This window comes from Apium graveolens, chromosome 6 (assembly GCF_009905375.1).
Source record: "Apium graveolens cultivar Ventura chromosome 6, ASM990537v1, whole genome shotgun sequence".
Lineage (NCBI taxonomy): Eukaryota > Viridiplantae > Streptophyta > Magnoliopsida > Apiales > Apiaceae > Apium > Apium graveolens.
This window is the reverse complement of record NC_133652.1, coordinates 52,856,400-52,874,207: the sequence shown is the minus strand read 5'-3', so window position 1 is coordinate 52,874,207 and position 17,808 is coordinate 52,856,400. Positions and strand designations below refer to the sequence as shown.

The 17,808-nt window shown below is 38.9% G+C and overlaps 2 protein-coding genes across 2 annotated transcripts; both read right to left on the bottom strand.

The window, feature by feature from the left end:
- Positions 1-5,075: 5,075 nt before the first annotated feature.
- On the bottom strand, positions 5,076-6,676 carry LOC141665048 (putative F-box/LRR-repeat protein 23). Its single transcript, XM_074471028.1, has 2 exons — positions 6,525-6,676; positions 5,076-5,622 (listed from the first exon to the last, which is right to left on the bottom strand). The coding sequence occupies exons 1-2, from the start codon at positions 6,674-6,676 to the stop codon at positions 5,076-5,078; spliced, it is 699 nt and encodes a 232-aa protein (XP_074327129.1).
- Positions 6,677-17,041: 10,365 nt separating this feature from the next.
- On the bottom strand, positions 17,042-17,491 carry LOC141665047 (uncharacterized). Its single transcript, XM_074471027.1, has one exon. It carries the CDS (start codon positions 17,489-17,491, stop codon positions 17,042-17,044), a length of 450 nt encoding a protein of 149 aa, XP_074327128.1.
- Between the last annotated feature and the right edge of the window lie 317 nt (positions 17,492-17,808).

Below are 17,808 nucleotides of genomic sequence, written 5' to 3'. Positions count from 1 at the left end.
TGGATATCCAACAAAAATTTCTTCATCAGCTTTTATATCAAATTTTGACAGCTGTTCAGGATGAGTCTTAAGAACAAAATACTTGCATCCAAATACATGAAAGTATTTCAGATTTGGTTTCTTTTTCTTCACCATCTCATATAGTATTTTTCCATGCTTGTTTATGAGTTTAGCATTCTGTGTAAAACAAGCAGTCTGCACAGCTTCAGCCCAAAAATAGATTGGTAGCTTTGCTTCATCAAGCATAAATCGTGCAGCTTCAATAAGAGTCCCGTTCTTTCTTTCTACAACTCCATTATGTTGTGGAGTTCCAGGTGCAGAAAATTCCTATTTTATTTCTTGCTCTTTGCAGAACTCTTCCATGATTGAATTCTTGAACTCAGTGCCATTATCACTTCTTATTATTTTAACAGAATCTTTGACTAACTTATCCAGCTGTCTGACATGATCAGTTAGAGTAGATGCAGTTTCATTCTTCTTGTGCAAGAAATACACCCAAGTGTATCTTGTGAACTCATCCACTATAACCATAGCATATTTCTTCTTTGTAATAGACATGACATTGACTGGACCAAATAGATCAACATGCAGTAAGTGATAAACCTCAAGAATTGAGGATTCAGTTTTGCTCTTGAATGAAGATTTTCTTTGTTTTGCCTTTTAACATGAGTCACAAAGACCATCAGGAGCAAATATTGATTTTGGCAGTCCTCTCACAAGATATTTCTTTACTAGCTCATTTATGTTGTTGAAATTTAAATGAGAGAGTCTCTTGTGCCAATTCCAACTTTCTTCAATTGATGCTCTACTTAACAGACAGATTGCAGAACCATCAGAATTTGTTGAAAGTCTGGCTTCATATATGTTACCATGTCTGTAACCTTTCAGAACCACTTTTCCTGTAGAATTACTTACAACTTCACAGTGTTCTTCAAAGAAATCCACATGATAACCTCTGTCACGGATTTGACTCACACTTAGCAGATTGTGTTTAAGTCCTGAGACAAGAGCTACTGTTTCAATTATGACATTCCCAAGATTGATATTTCCATATCCCAGAGTCTTTCTCATGTTGCTATCTCTATAAGAAACTCCTAGGCCAGCTTTCTCCACAAAATCTGATAGCGGGGCTTTATTTCCAGTCATATGTCCTGAACATCCACTGTCCAGAACCGGGATGTTTTTTCTGTTGCCTTGCAATCACAAAGACCACTATTGATTAGTTTTAAGGACCCAGACTTGCTTGGATCCTTTGGCCTTGTTAAGTTTGTTAGCATTTGCAGCGGATTTAGTTTCAGAGTTTATGCTAACATGCTTTTTATAAGACTTTATATCAGACTTTGCATCAGAATTTACACTAGAAGGAATTACACTAATTTTCTTTAAAGAAGGTTTTATTTCATAATAATCATAGTATAAACTATGATATTCCTTACAAGTATAAATAGAATGCCATAAACTACCATAATGAAAATAAAGATTTTATGGTTTAAACCTAACAGACTGACTCTTAACTCCTGATCTAGGAGGTAAATAGTTATATCTTTATTTTTCCAGCAAAAAGAAGCCAGATGGTTAGATTTTCCACAATTATAACATTTCTTTCTAGGAGCATTAGGAACAGGCATATAATTATTACTTTTATTCACACTTTCCTTTCCATTCCTATTTTTCCTAACTTCCTTTACATTGTTCACATTTTTAATCTCTTTCAGCTTATACTTAAGCTGCTTTTTTGTCATTAAGCCAATATTTACCAAAGCTGGTTTATCCTGTTTTAATTTGTCAGAAGTTGACTTTTCTTTGATTTCTGTTATAGAGTCTTTCATCTCTTTAGACACAACAGTTTTTGCAACAAATTTAACAGGATTTACCTTTGGCTTTTCAGTCTGTTTGATGGCAATTGGCTTAATTGGTAAAGTCCCTTTCTCACTTTTACCATCTTTATAACCTAACCACTCTTTCCAGTTTCCACTACTTAGAATATTCTGAGTTGTTCTGCCTGAGTTATTCCAAGTCTTGATGATTTCTCTTTCTTTTTCTAATTCAGTTTTTAGATCATTCTGTTTAAGCAATTCATTCTTAACATACACAACATTATCTCTCTATATCTGAATAGTGTTCATCTTGACTAACTCTTCTTCAAGATAGCTATTTCTGTTTTTGTACTTTAGATTTTCAGATTTTAATCTTTCATTCTCTAAAGTTTGATCTCTATAGCTAATATAAATGTTTTTCAGAAATAATCTCAACTCAGTAATATCTTTTATATCAAAAACAAGAGTTGATAGAGGTACCTTTAGTTCAGCAACATCAGAACTGCTATCAGCATTTGCCATTAAGGCATAGTTCACCCCTTATTCAGATTCTGAAGTGTCTGTCCAGTTTTTCTTCTTTGTGATTAGTGTCTGGTCTTTATCACCTTTTCCTTTCTTGCAATTAGGAGAGATGTGGCCTCTTTCACCACAATTGTAGCATTTGACATTTGAGTTGTCTCATCTGTCAGACTTTCCTCCTTTGCCTTTAGTCTTTCTGAACCCTTTCTTGTCGAAACTTCCACCTTTCCTGGAAAACTTCTTACCCTTTCTGAATTTCTTATAGGCTATTTTCGTGATACCCTTCACCATAAGAGCACACAGTTGCATCATCTCTGCATTAACATCCACTTCAGATAAATTTTCAGGTTCTGAATAATCATCATCAGAATCTGATGACTCTGAATCAGACTGTATGATGAGAGCCTTTCCTTTTGCCTTCCTAGAGACAATTGGCTTTTCTTCAGTATTTAAAACAACTGTCTTAGACTCCCCTCCATGCCTCTTCTTTCTTTGCTCCATCTCAAGTTCATGAGTCTTGAACATCCCATAAATTTCATCAAGAGACATATCAGCAAGTTCATAGTTGTCTCTTATTGTAGTAGCTTTCAAATCCCACTTTTCAGGTTTCAGGAAGAGCTAGTAGGAATTTCAGATTTGAATCTTCTGGATCATATTCCTTATCCACTAGTGACAGATCATTTAACAACTTTGTGAATCTGTCATATGTATCAGTTAGTGACTCATCAGATTTTGAGTCAAAGTGCTCATACTCCTGTGTGAGAATTGTCTTCCTGTTCTTTTTGATGACATTAGTTCCTTGACATCTCACTTCCAATGCATCCCAGATTTTTTTTGCAGTCTTGCATCCAATCACCCTGTTTGACATGACATTGTCAAGTGCACTATGAGGCAAGTGTCTTACTTTTGCATCCTTGCCTAGTGAAGAGATGTCTTCAGTGGTGAGTTCTCTCTTTTCTTTGGGAATCATCTTCTGTGGCTCATTCCCAACTACAACAGAAAGCTTTGTGGGTTTGTGTGGACCATCATAAATTATGTCTAAATATTCTAGATCTGTAGCTTCCAGAAACATGGCCATCTTCACACTCCATACAGGGTACCCAGACACCCTGAGCATAGGAACCCTGATGGTTTCATATCTACTGGTTTTTTGAATGGGTTGTACCTTTGCAGGTTCTTGAGGGTCTTGTATTTTTTATTGATCAGACATGATTGATTGTTTGTTTGGATCTTAACTATTTGTAAGCTTAACAGATTGGCTCTGATACCACTTGTTAGGCCTCAATGATACTATAGAAGGGGGTTGAATATAGTATCTACAATCAATTCGATTATAAACACAAGTATGTAACAAAAAAAAAGTTTATTCAATATATCAAACTCCATTACAGTAGGTTTAATCTACTCTCTCGGTGATGTATGATATCACTAAGAGCTATTAGGTTTACAATTAAATAATATTTTCGTGAATGATAACACATATAGTGTAAACCCTAATCTGTGTTTATATACTACACAGTTACAAGATATCTCCTAATTGATATGATATGTTCTGTTTCCTAAAATACATCAATCAGAGATTATCTACTCTGTAGTCCTTTAGCTGTACAACTCTCCAAGCATATCTTCTTTTGTTTAATCCAGACCATCTCCTGTAAATCAGCCGCTTTTCATCCCTGAAGTGTATCTACACTTAAGTTCTAATGTAAGTCCTGATGGCTTAAGTTATGATAACTTCCTGTCTTCAGTAAGTTCTGAAGTAAGTTCTGAAACTAAACAAATCAGATTAGACATGACATCACAAATATATCTAACATATTAAAACCGATTTTGTATTCAATTTGTGTATATAACATTATTTTAGTTATAATAAAATATGATGAATAGTAATTTTATTTATAAAAAATTATTAAATAAAAAAATTACAAATAAATAATTTACAATCGTTAATCAATCCTAAGTAAAATTGGTTTTTTCGTTGATATTATCAATTTATTGACTTTTACCCATGATAACCCTCTATATTTGGTTTTTCACTCAGGTACCCTATGTGTAAGTAAAATATAATAGAATTGATTTCTGACCGGAAATCAAATTGTAAATTTGAAATCTTTGTAAAAAAATATATTAAATAGATCTTTGAATCATATAAAATAAAGTTAAAATGAGTGAAATATTTTAAACTTCGTAACCAAACTTCCACCATTAATATTTCACTCATATTAACTCCATTTTACATGATTTGAGAATCTATTTTATGTATCTTTTCAAAAAAAAATAATTAAATAATCTATTAATTTCGCCATCCGAAATCAATTCTATCACATTTACTTAACACAAGGATATTCCAAGTACAAACCAAATGTACAAGGTTGTCATGTATATAAGTCGGTATCAGCGGAAAAACCAATTTTACCTTGACACCATAGATAATATCCCTTTAACTTTTGAATTATTGCGGGATAGATATTATTAAATAAAAGAATATATAACACATCCTTATAATTTATTATTTCTTTCTTCTTTCTCGGTTCTGAGTTCTCTTCCACACATAAATCTATATACCCAATGTCAAACCCAAAATGCTCAAAACAAGCCTAATTAGATGGTTCTTAATTATTGATTATAAATTATTATCATGATATTTTTTCTAATCAGCGTTACTTTATGTTACTTTAAAATATTAAAAATAAAACCCAATACAAAGCCAGAAAAAGACGTACAATTTTTACGGTTAATTTACATCCAATTGAAAGATTCCTTCATCTCGAAAAAACATTCTATGTCCTCGCAGCAGAATACGTAGAAATATTCATAGTCTTCTTCTTCTATAGAGTCATCGGGAAGCCTCAAATCTTTAATATGTTCTAAACATTGCTTCCCACATCTCCCATCCATATTAATATTGAAGCATCGTCGTAGATCAAGGGACACCAGGTGAGGACAACCATCTAGAATGGCCTGTAATCCCGTGTTTGTCATATCATTACCAATGAGTTCTAGGTGGCGTAATTGAGGCATTCCTTGTGTAATCGCTATAACAAACTCATTTTCAGTACCTGTGATTCTTTTCAACGGGAAATAGTCCTTATAATTTCTCATATGATAATTGAATGTCTTGAGTTTAGGACAGTATTTGCCGGCATGTATTACGGTTTCATTAGAAATATAAGTAAAGGCAAGAGAAATTTCCTCCAGTAAAGGAGATGTTTGGAAGAAGTGACTCCAAGAATCGGCTACGATATCCGTACCCCATGCAATTCGAAGACGTCTGAGCTGATTTGATCTGTTACATATGTATCAAAGTCATAATCATGCCGAAATTCACAGTAAAAAAAAGGTCCTTGAAGTTTTAAAATATAAGGTTTAAAACCATAGAATTTATCAACACATAGTATAAAGTTATGGTAACTTGGCGGAAACCATCTGTTTTTGTATAACTCCAAGTTCTAGGGGTGTTGTGGATAAAAAGCTAAGGTTGTTATTTGCTATATTTATTACTAAGATTCGGGAGCTCAAGGCCTTTAATGGCTGCTCTCGTGTTTCGTGACTCAATCTGCCTTTACGAGATGCCTACGTATCTCTGTGAATTAGAGAATCAAGCCAAAAAACGTAGTTCTGATTGGTGGGGTGAGACCCCTTATATAGATGTTGGGAGTCCTTGAATTGGACTTGGTATAGGAGACTTGGTGGGTAAGTCTCATAATTAGAATGGACTTTGGAGTCCTAGGTAGTAGGAAACTGATTCCTTATCCTTTTAGGTTCCCTTGAGGCTAATCTCCAAGGATTTATATCCTTATCGGGACTCTTTTCAACATCTGATTTGTCCCTTATTAATTAATTACGAAATTAATTAATAATCAGGGCTTTTGGGCCTTTTTTATTCCATCAGGCCTGATCTGGTCCATCAGACTTAACCTTTCTGGTCTGAATATCATACATTTTCTAATTGGGCCTAGCAGTCCATTAATTATAAAATCAGGACTTATTTATCTCTATCAAGGGGCATCTTTAACTACTGATAATTGTAATTGAAAACAATAATACCTTCTTTTTTTTGCTAAACAACTTGTATCATTTTTACTATCATATTACATTATACAAGTTTTACTTATCTTCATCAGCTGACAATGAGCCCGAGTAAAATAATTAATACATATCTATAGAATTGAAAAGGCCTGAGAATACCTTTTATTTTCAGCAAGGTACTTCAGTAACTCATCACGGGCAATACGCTCAATTTTGATATCAAGAAGCTGACCTTGGCTACGATCAATAGCATGCATACACATCTTTAAAAGATATGCACGCTTCTCAGACAAATGATTAATATCTACCATGTAAATAACTCTCCATAAGGCTGGATTTTTGCAGATTTTATACCAGGATGTGCAAACGTAATTGAGCGGTCTCAAGAATGTTAATGACCCCTAACCTGTTAAGTATGTATGCTGTTACATCATCAGGTAGATCCAACGAATTTGTGTTCTTGACCACACTTGTGTTTGTTCCTATGTCTGTAGTAGTCATTCAAATGAATTACTAATAAGTTTGCTGGAGAGCTAGCTAGAGAATACCAAGTGAAGTTACATGTATATATCTACCAAGTTATTAACAAAACGAAATCAATGAATCCTGCAAGCAAACCGGACGATAAACAATAATTATCTAAACAGAAAAAGTAAAGAGTTAAACAGGCAGGAGTAATCTGTGTACGTGAATCCAGAACATCAATTAATTACTAATAGACGTTCAATACTCACCAACGATTCCTAAATCTGTAGAATTGAATTTTTCACAGAGACGATCAGTCATTGTTTTGTGGGGTTTGTGGTGTTTTGGTTTCTTCAAATAAAAACCCTAGAAACAAAATTTATAGGGCCTATGAGATGAGGCGGCTTGTTAATTTAAGTACTTTTAAAATTTTACAAGATGTAAAAAAAACGTGCTTGTATATAAGTGTTACCTTGGATTAATTTTACATTATTTTATAATAATTTAATTATCATGATGATAAAATTGAAGATTTAATTGGTTTTGCTTGGGTGTAAAAAATCACTAGTAGAGATAATAAATTGGAGTTGACATTCGTGAGCTTTAATATAGAAGTGGTTTTTCGTGGTTTATCATGCCACTTCGAGAAACTAAGGTTAAAAATAATCATAGAAATACAATTCCGGCTAAAAATGACCGAACCCAATCGAATTAAGAGTCGTGAGCTGTAAATGAAGATTTGCTTGTCATATTAATAACATTTATTAATAAACAAAACCTCTTTTTAATTAAGTGATATCTATTTACTTATAGTATTATATTAAAAACGAAATAATATAATTTTGCTTGTTAGTCAGTCTGGTCACCGTAATTATAGTAATATTTAAAATAAAACAATTTTATAAATAAATAAATATTTATAACAAAATTCTAATATATGTCTAATGGTTTCGTTAACACAAGAATAATATATAAAATTCACCCGGCCGGGATAAACAAAATTATACGATTGGTCTAATTTTAAATAAAAAAATTAAAAAAACTACATATAGTTAATTGAATTTGAAAAATCGGGTTAAAATAAAATATTAAATATTATTGATCCCGCTAAAAATATTATATTACCGGACCAGACTATAACAAAATAAAAATTTAAAAGAAAATTCGTGGGGATATAATGTCATCAAACTAAAACAAAATAATACATGTTATCCATTCGATTTAAAATAAAATAATAATCACTCCGGAAAAAAATAAAATTAAACAAAATAGTAAGTATAATTAGCTGGATTTGGTTGATATAACAGGTCTCAAGTTAACATAATTTTTTTTCCATTGACACATAAAATTTTACCATTTATTAGGGTTTAAATATATTAAACTAATATAAATCTGAATATAGTTAGTTGTGTTATGGAATAAAAACTAGAGTGCATTATTATTAATGCTAGGGTTCGTGAGCTTCAAGCTTTAATGGCTCCTCTCGCATTCGGGACTATCGGTCCTCGCAAGATGCCTATGTATCTCTGTGTGGTAGAGAATCAAGCCAAAAACGTAGTTCTCGGTTGAGGGATAGAGCCAATTATATAGAGGTGAGTCTAGGGTTAGACTTGTGTTGGAAGACTTGGTGGACAAGTCTCTAACTTAGATGGTGATTAGGAATCCTATGAGGGAAGGAACTCCAGAACCTTCTATGTAGGACTTTGAGTCCGTTTGGGACACATGTCTCTCCTCTTCCAGTCGTATTAGGCCTAGTCCGTGAACAACTTGTGTTTGTGGACCTTGACGACCTCTGATGGTAGGCTACATGGGTCGTCCTGAGTCTCCTACGAGCTCGGACCAGTCAGACATGTACTGGACTTTAGACAAGAAGCCCAAGTATAATTAATGTGACATTTAATGTGTCTTTAGGATGTATTTTATATCCATATCATTTCCCCCCCCAACTTCCGTGAATACTGCTCGAATTTTCCTGGAAGTTATAATGGTCTTTTCGCGACTTAGGGTTCTTTTGACCTTTCTCGGGTATCAGCCCTTTATGGGTGTCGACCCTTCATGGGTACCGCCATTTTATCGTAAAGTGTGGAGTGATCTACACGTTTACAACGACTTATATAGTGTGAGTATACACACTTGAAGCCTTTGCACAGGCTATTTGGATAGTGTTCAACACTAAACAGTCCTAATCGGGACTAAAAAGCGAGCATTTATCACCACTTAACCTTCGTCAAGGTTAATAATAGGGTGAAAGTTGTTATATGGCCCTAATCGGGGCTAATAAGTCCTAATCGAGGCTAATTTCCATGTACAAGCTGCTAACTAGGCTTAAAAGAGCCTAATTTTAAGCTAGAATGCACTAATTGACCTTAATCGAGGCTAATCTGCCCTAAACGGGGCTAATCGGGACTAATCAACATGCATAAGACACTAATTATCCCTAATTCACACTAATCACGCGAGTGAATAGGTTAAATTGCCCTAACTGGGGCTTATTCCATCACACGAGTCACTAATTCCCCGTGGTTCGGGTTAATTACGTGTAATATACACTAACTGACCCTAATCGGGGCTAAACTTCACTAATCAGCCTTAATCGGGTCTTAATCCCAAAATCCTGAAAATTAAATAATTTTTGAATTTTTTTTCTATTTTTTGTAAAAAAATCAAAAAATTTCGCCGGGGCTTTGCAGGTGCTCCTGCTACAAGAGGTCCTGCTCGGTCACATGCCCCTTATTGTAGCCTGATCGGCCTCATTTGGTTGGACAGCTCCTAGTCGGCCAAGGGCAGGTCCTCCTGTCCTCTGCTGACCAAGTGTGCTTGCTCCATTTTTTTCGTAGAACCTTCTACTCAGACTCAAACCCTTTGTGCTATTTGCTAGGTTATTCTTACTCTTAGTTACCCATGGAATTAATATCATGGTTGCCCTAGAGTTCCTCAAGGTTCTACTACGCTTGTTTCAGTAAACGTTCCGTACTCATTATATCGAACGTTCTGTACTCATTATTACTGAACGTTATGTGCTCTATTGAACTTGTTCTATAGGAAGTGTTATACTTCATTGAACTTGTCCCAACTTGCTTTATAGGATGTTCTGTAATCCAACGGACTCATTCTCATAGACGTTCTAGTCTTCACGAAACTTAGTTCCGCTGAGAGTTATCCTTTTCAAGGAATTTTCAAGAGACTCCTCAGGAAGGTCTCCGGAACAACTTTTAAAGGCCTCGTGGCTCTCCTACAGGAGCTTCTGGTCGGCCTCAAGGCTTCAATTGTAGCCTGGTCGGCCATGCTTGCTCTTAGTAGGCCTTGGGGACTCTCCCAGGGTGGTCTGGTCGGCTGAGAGGAAAGGTTCTCTGAATTTATTACGGTGATCGCTTTACTTCTCACAAAACTTGTTTTCGTGAAGCCTCTGGTCTTTACGAAACTTGTTCTTGCTATTGTTCTGATCTTTATGGAACTCGTTCTCATGGACGTCTGGGTCTTCATGAAACTTGTTTCCTTTGGAGGTCAACCCCTTCTTACGAATTCGCACAAAATTTCTTTAAGGAGCCACCAGAACAACTTTGGGATGCCTCAAGGCTCTCCTACAGAGGCTCCTGATCGGCCTCAAGGATTTATTTTATAGCCTGGTCGGCCAGGGCTACTCTTAATGGAGCTTGGGGCCCTTCGGGGTGTCCAACAGTGGCTCCTGGTCAGCCACAAGGCCTCCATTTGTTGGCTGGTCAGCCAGGGCTAGTCGTAATGGACTTTAAGGCCCTCCGGCCTCCCTTATAGAGGCTTCTGGTCGTCCATATGGCCTCCATTTTTTGGCTGGTCTGCCAGGGCTAGTCTTAATGGACATTGATGCCCCTTGGGCTCTCCTACAAAGGCTCATGGTCGGCCATAAGGCCTCCATTTGTTGGCTGGTCGGCCAGGGCTAGTCTTAATGGATATTGAGGCCCTCCGGGTTCTCCTACAGAGGCTCCTTGGCGGCCATAAGGCCTCCATTTATTGGCCGATCATCCAGGGCTAGTCTTAATGGACCTTGGGAGTCTCATGCAGGGTAGTCTGATCCGTCATAAGGAGAACGTTCTGTTCTAGTACTCGTGGGTACTCTGGTCTTCATGGAACTTATTTAGCTGAAAAGCTAATCTTGTCTTAACCTTTATAAGTTTTTCTAATCATGGTGATTAACATAATCAGCCGTTAGCTAAGACAAATGACTTATGTTTAGTTTCAGCCAGGCTATTTTTGAAAGACTGATACGATAAGCGGTGTGCAACATCGTTTTCTTCATTTATTATGTCATCCCATCCTATTTTTCGATCATTTTTCTCCATCATTTCCGATGTTCTTTCAAGAAGTTACTGCTAGCGCGAACTAGGCAGGGTTACGACCTGTTGTAGCAAGTAGCTCTTTTCCTATAAAAAAAGATGAGTGTTCAGTTTCATTCACACTTTCATTTCTCAACTTCTCAAATTCTCAAACTTTTTACAAGCTCTCAATCCTTCTCAAGCTTTTCAAAGATGTCTCAAGGTCAAGGTCTTAGCAAGTCCTCTTTCTTCTAGAAGGAATCTATGCATAAAAGGGCTACTCTTCGCTCTCTACAAGGTATAGCTCTCGTTTCTCTTTTCTCTATTAACTATTGTTCTAATAGTCTGAAGAGCATGCTGGATGAGAGGGAAGACGCGTATCCAAGTACCGTCCATTTTGATGCATTTCATCACAGGAGTATGCTTGTAAAAAGGATGTCGAAGAGATTCAGTCGACTTACTCTTGGCCCGATTTTTTAGAGATTCGTAAGGCTAAGCCTAGTGAGAGGGCTTGCAATCTCTACCCTCAGAGACTGTTTGTGTACAAGGTAGCTCTGAAGTCCGGGCTAAGGTTTCCCCTGCACCCCTTCATTCCGAGGCTTCTGGCCGAACTCAAGATTCACCCATGTCATCTTTACCCCAACAGGTGGGCCTTTATCATTCTCTTCATAGTGAGGTGCCATGACTTGGGTATCCCCTTGAGTGTAATGATGTTTCAAAGCATTTTCATGATTAAAGTTTCTCCTCTGAACAGACCTGGTTAGGTCGTGATACAACACAGATCTCATGTTCCTTACCTGGTGAACACCAGTTCTCATAATGACTCAAATTATAAATGGAATAAGAGGTTTGTGGTCTTAGAATGGAAGGGTGGAGACTAGGGAGCGTACTTCAGACGCGACTTCAGCAGTCCGGTCGACAGTTCTCGTTACATCCTTAACCTTTCAGATGTCGAGCTTCATGCATGCGACCTTCTTATTGATGATGATGGAAGAACCCCCTATTGGGAGTTCGTAACATAATTCAAGCTCGTTGAGGCTGGCACTAGTGGCCTCTCTATAGAATGAATTTATTTTCATTCTACTTCAACTTTGTACAAGTTTGTTCTTATATCTGTCTTCTTTTATCTCGTTACAGCTGCTCAGGCTCTTGACGCCAAGGTCAACAAGAGTGTTGCAATTACGGGAAGGATGGCTCGGGACACAGCCAAGCAAGCCAACCGAGTCCCTAAGATTCCTTCTTTCCTTGAAGTGTCTGGATCTGGCTAGAAGAAGACCAAAGACTTTGATGGGAGTGCAAGGACCCCTTGGGAACCTTACTGGGGCATCTCCAACAATGACTCAGTATTCAGCAGTCCGGAATTAGCCCTTGAGTGGTCGAGGAACTGTGTTACTCCTCCCGACCTTCCTCATGTATCTTCTGGAGAGAAACTTCTTGAGGCCGAAATGCTGGGGGCTCACGCCTTTTATCAAGTACACTTCAACTTTTATAAATTTCATAGGAACCACCCTTACAGGGGGATCTGCTCGGCCAAAAGGCCATGTTTTATGCTGGTCGGCCAAGGATGGTCGGCCTAGGTCTCATTCTTGGGGGTTCATCCCTTCTGAGTTTAAATTTTTATAAATCTTTTCTATGTTCTCCTTGTCAGGCCAATGCTTACTTCGCTACGTCCTCCACTCAGAGCATAAAGATGAGAAGTGACTATGCAGCGCTGTAGACCTCAATGAACAAGATGAAGGTCTCTTCAGATGAATGGAAGTTCAAATCCCATGAAGCAGAGGGAAATACAAAGACCTCATGGAATCGTACCACAGATCCTCGTCGTTCACCAAGATGATGGACGAGCATGATAATGAGATGCGCCTTGTTAACCTGGCTATAGGTTGGAGGAGGGGAGTGAATGATGCTTATGGTATGTACTCGGACGTCGTCGATCCGAGTCTCCTATCTTTCCCTTGGTCACTACCTGTTATGGACCCTTCCGGGAAGGCCTCCGGGTCCGTGCCTGAGATTCCCCATATGCGGTCTCAGTCTAGTTCTAGTCGTGGGGGTTCCGGTTCTAAGGGTAAGGCCCTAATAGTCCTTTATAGGACGATCAGGGAGCCGGTTGCAAGGAGCGGCGACTCCTCCTCCGAGGCTAGTCCAGACGAGAAAGAGGAGAGAGAGGAGAAAGATGGCCAAGTAGCAGGGAATGGTGAGAAAGAGGAGGGCTCTCCTGATGAGTGACTGATATGGCCTCACATGGCTTTGATTGCCACATGTGGCCTTGTTTTTAGAACTTTCTTATTCGAACTATATCAGTTTATAACCTATTGGCCCTTCGGGACTTAACTCGTGATCCTTCGGGATCTTTATTTATGTACTTCATTTGATTTCATTTCATACTTGTCTATTATTTTCGGCATTAGTCCTTCGGGACTTGCATTCTTTAGATGCTCGTACTTAAATAAATTGGTAAACAAGATGATAGAAATAAACTTAGATAAATAGATAATATCTCTGAGAAATGGGTTTAACCCTTACATAAGATGGTTTCGTTGACCTTATTTATAAACTTAATACTAAGTACTAGGAACACATCACAAGTTTCCTAAACATAATAAACCTTCAGGTTTGAAGCGTGCCAAGTGCGGGGTACTTCATCACCGTTTAGGGTCTCCAACTTGTAGGATCCTTGTCCTAATATCTTTCTGACCTTATAAAGTCCTTCCCAGTTAGGGGCTAGCTTTCCTCTCTCCCCGACTCCCGATGCCTGAATCTTCCTTTAAACCAAATCTCCTTACTGAAAGAACCTTTCTTTAACCCTTCTATTGTAATAGAGAGAGGCTCTTCATTGATGCTTTGCATTAGTGGCATTGGCCTCATCTCTGACCTCATCAATGAGATCGAGAGCGAGCCTCATGCCTTCCTCGTTTGTCTCTTGCTCATAATCTTCGATCTTAGGGGATCCATGAGTGATCTCGAGGGGCACCACGGCCTCAGCCCCGTAAGCCAGCATAAACGGGGTAGCTTCAGTAGTCACCAGGTCGTATGATATGCCGACAATATAGGCAACAACTCATCTTCCCAAGTATTCCTTGAGCGTTCAATCCTTTTTCTAAGTCCATCAAGGATGATTCTGTTAGCAACTTCCACCTGCCCATTTACTTGTGGGAGAGCAACCGTGGTGAAGCTAAGCTCTATGTTGTTATCATCACAGTATTCTCTGAATTCCGCATTATCAAATCGCTTCCCATTATCCGTGACAAGCATGCGTGAGATCCCATATCGGCATATAACATTCGCCCAGAAGAATTGGGCAATTTTCTTGGTGGTTATCTTGGCTAGTGTCTTTGCCTCAATCCACTATATGAAGTAGTCTATGGCTACCACAATGAACTTTCTCTATCCCGATGCTACATGAGATGGTCAAATTATATTCATTCCCCACTTTGCAAAAGGGATGGGTGTGCTGATAGATGTAAGTCTCTCGGGGGGTTATCGTACTATAGGAGCGTGCCCTGGCACCTATCACATTTCTTCACATAAGCCTTTGCATTGGGTAGCATAGTTGGCCAGTAGAACCCCAATCGAGTTATTTTGTGAGCGAGGGCCCTACCCCCCAAGTGTTGCCCATAAATCCCTTCATGGGCTTCTTAAAGTGCCTCCTCTACTTCAAGTGGTCTTAAGCACTTCAGGAATGGAATAAAAATTAACCTTTTGTAGAGAAGGCCTCCAATCAATGAATATCTCAATGCTCTCACCAACAGATTGCTTGCCTCCTGAAAATCATCGGGGAGCCACCTAGTCTCTAGGTGGGGTTTGATCGGGTCTATCCAACAACTTACCACACTAGCCGGTGCTATCAGATTTATGACATGTATAGTTGGGGTCTTCAGGACCCGGAAGTAGATACTTCTCGGATAGTTCTCGATTTAAGATGAGGTAAACTGGGATAGGGCATCAGCCGTAATGTTCTCCTCTCTTGGAACATGCTCTACGTACCACTCATCAAACTGAATCGGTATTCCCTTCACGACTCTCAGGTACTTGGCTGGCGATAGTATCATCTTTGGCCTCAAACTCTCCATTGACTTGAGCAACTACAAGTTTCGAGTCTCCACAGATCTTTAGGTTTTTGGCCCTCACGGCTCTAGCCAAGCCTAATCCGGCTATCAATGCTCCATATTTTGCTTCGTTGTTCATAGTTAGGAAGTCCAACTTTAAAGCATACTCAATTATGAACCCATCAGGGCTTTGCAAGACTAGGCCTACACCACTAGATTTTTTTTGGACACTCCGTCAAAACGGAGAACCCAATACTCTTTTAGGATCATTTCTTTATCTTTCTCTTTCTCTCCTCCTTCTGGGGTTACTATCTCTTGCCCCCGACTTTTTAGTCGTTAATGGTGCATTCGACCACAAAGTCTGCTAAGGCTTGAGCCTTAATGGCCGTCTGAGGCTTGTACTTGATGTCAAATTCTTCTAACTCAATTGGCCACTTGATGAGCCTCCCACTGGCCTTTGGGCTATGAAGAATGTTCCTCAAAGGTTGGTCTATCAGGACTTCGATCTTGTGAGTCTGGAAGTATGGTCTTAACTTCCTCGAGGCTGTGATGAGGGTAAATGCAAACTTCTATGTGGTAGAGTAGTTCAATTCTGATCCGTGGAGCACCTTACTTACATAGTATACAGGCTTCTGGCGCTTCTGATCTTCCTTTATAAGGACTGCACTCACAGCTTGTTCACATACCTCTAGGTGCAGACAAAGGGTGTCCTCTGGACTTGGTTTGGCCAGCAATGGGGCTTTAGTCATGTACTGCTTTAGCTGTTCAAAGGCCTCCTGGATCTCAACTGTCCATTCAAAATTCTTCACCTTCTTAAGGGTTTTGAAAAGGGCAGGCATTTGTCTCCAGACTTGGAAATGAACCTCCCTAGAGCTGTGATTCTCCCAGTCAGCTTATGAACGTCCTTGATGGAGTGTGGTGCCTCCATATCCAGGATGACTTTGATCTTGTCTGGGTTGGCCTCCATGCCCCTTTTAGAGACCATGTGCCCCAAAACTTTTCTAGACCCAACACCAAAAGCACACTTGGTGGAGTTTAACATCATCTTGTGGTGCCTCGGCACTTCAAATGCCTCTCCAAGGTGACTAATATGATCGGCCTTGCTTAGGCTTTTGACTAGCATGTCATCAACATAGACCTCCATGGTCTTCCCAATTAGATAGGCGAATATCTTATTTACCAATCTTTGGTAAGTAGCCCTGCATTCTTAACTCCAAAAGCCATAACAAGATAATAAAATACACCAAAGTCAGTTATGAGAGATACCTTAGGGGTGTCATCCATGTGCATTTAATCTGATTGTAACCACTGAAACCATCCATAAAATATAGCATCTAGTGTCCAACGGTAGCGTCGATCAGGGTATTAATCCTTGGTAGGGGTAGCAATCCTTAGGAAAAGCATCATTCAATTTAGTGAAGTCAATGCACATCCTCAATTACCATTGGCCTTCTTAACTATTACAGGGGTTGGCCAACCAATCAGGGAATTGCACTTCCCCAATGAACCCAGCTTCTAGGAGCTTCTCGACATCCTGTTTAATAGCTTCCAGCCTAGTAGGGGCATAAGTTCTCTTCTTCTGCTTTATAGCTTTCCGAGTCGGATCGATGTTCAACCCATGAGTTATAAGGTTTGGGTAAATTTCAGGTATATCAGCTGATGTCCAAGCAAACACATCACTGTTCTTTTATAGAAAAGTTGTCAATTGGCCATTTAAAGGCTTGTCCAGAGATGCTCCAATATACGTGACCTTCTCCGGGTCTAAGGAGTCTAGGGGAATTGGGACCAAGTCCTCTGTTGGCTTCACTCGAAGTTCATCATTCTCACGGAAATCCATATCTTCTATGGGGAGGACCTGCCCCCGGTTCCATTGGGCCTAAGTGCTATCTCCTTTTGCTTCTCCGACAATATTTCTAGCTGGGAACTTCATTACCATGTGGTAGGTTGAGGGCACGGCCTTAAACACATGGATCCATGTTCGGCCCATGATGGTATTATAAGTAGAGGCTGCCTTAACAACATAAAAGTTCAACATCCGTGTGGCCTCCCTGGGCTCTTCCCTGGTAGTCACGGGAAGTTGTATTGCTCCTTCAACTTTGCACTCCACATGGTTAAACCCGTAGATGGGTGTGTCAGATGGAGTTAGTTGAGAATCATTGTAGCCCATCCTTACGAATGTGTCATGGAAAAGAATATCTATGGAAGCTTCATTGTCGACTAGGACCCTCATTACAAGATAATTTTGAATCACCGGAGTGATAACCAGAGGATCATCCTGAGGAAATTTCAAACCTTCAAGGTCCGGGTCACCGAATTCAAGCGTCATCTCTGACTTAGAACGCTTAGATGGTTATCTAACTATGCTCATCACCTCTCTCGCATAAGATTTTTGAGAGTTCCTTGTAGTACTAGCTGTTGTAGGACTTCCTAAAATCATATTGATTACTGGCCCTCGGGGCTGTGGGTTGTGATCTTCATTATTACCCCTTCGATCATCATCTCTTCGGTCATTGTCTCTTTTCTGGCCTCCAGCCTCTTCACCCTTAGTGAAACGTCCAAATTTTCCCCTTCGGATCACATACTCAATCTCATCCTTGAGTTGTCTACAGTCATCAGTATCATAACCAACATCGTTGTGGTATC

Coding starts and splice junctions, on each gene's coding strand:
- LOC141665048 (XM_074471028.1), bottom strand. CDS start 6,676: ATGGTAGATATTAATCATTTGTCTGAGAAGCGTGCATATCTTTTAAAG. Junction 5,623..6,524: donor TACCTTGCTGAAAATAAAAG/GTATTCTCAGGC, acceptor CATATGTAACAG/ATCAAATCAGCTCAGACGTC.
- LOC141665047 (XM_074471027.1), bottom strand. CDS start 17,491: ATGACGCTTGAATTCGGTGACCCGGACCTTGAAGGTTTGAAATTTCCT.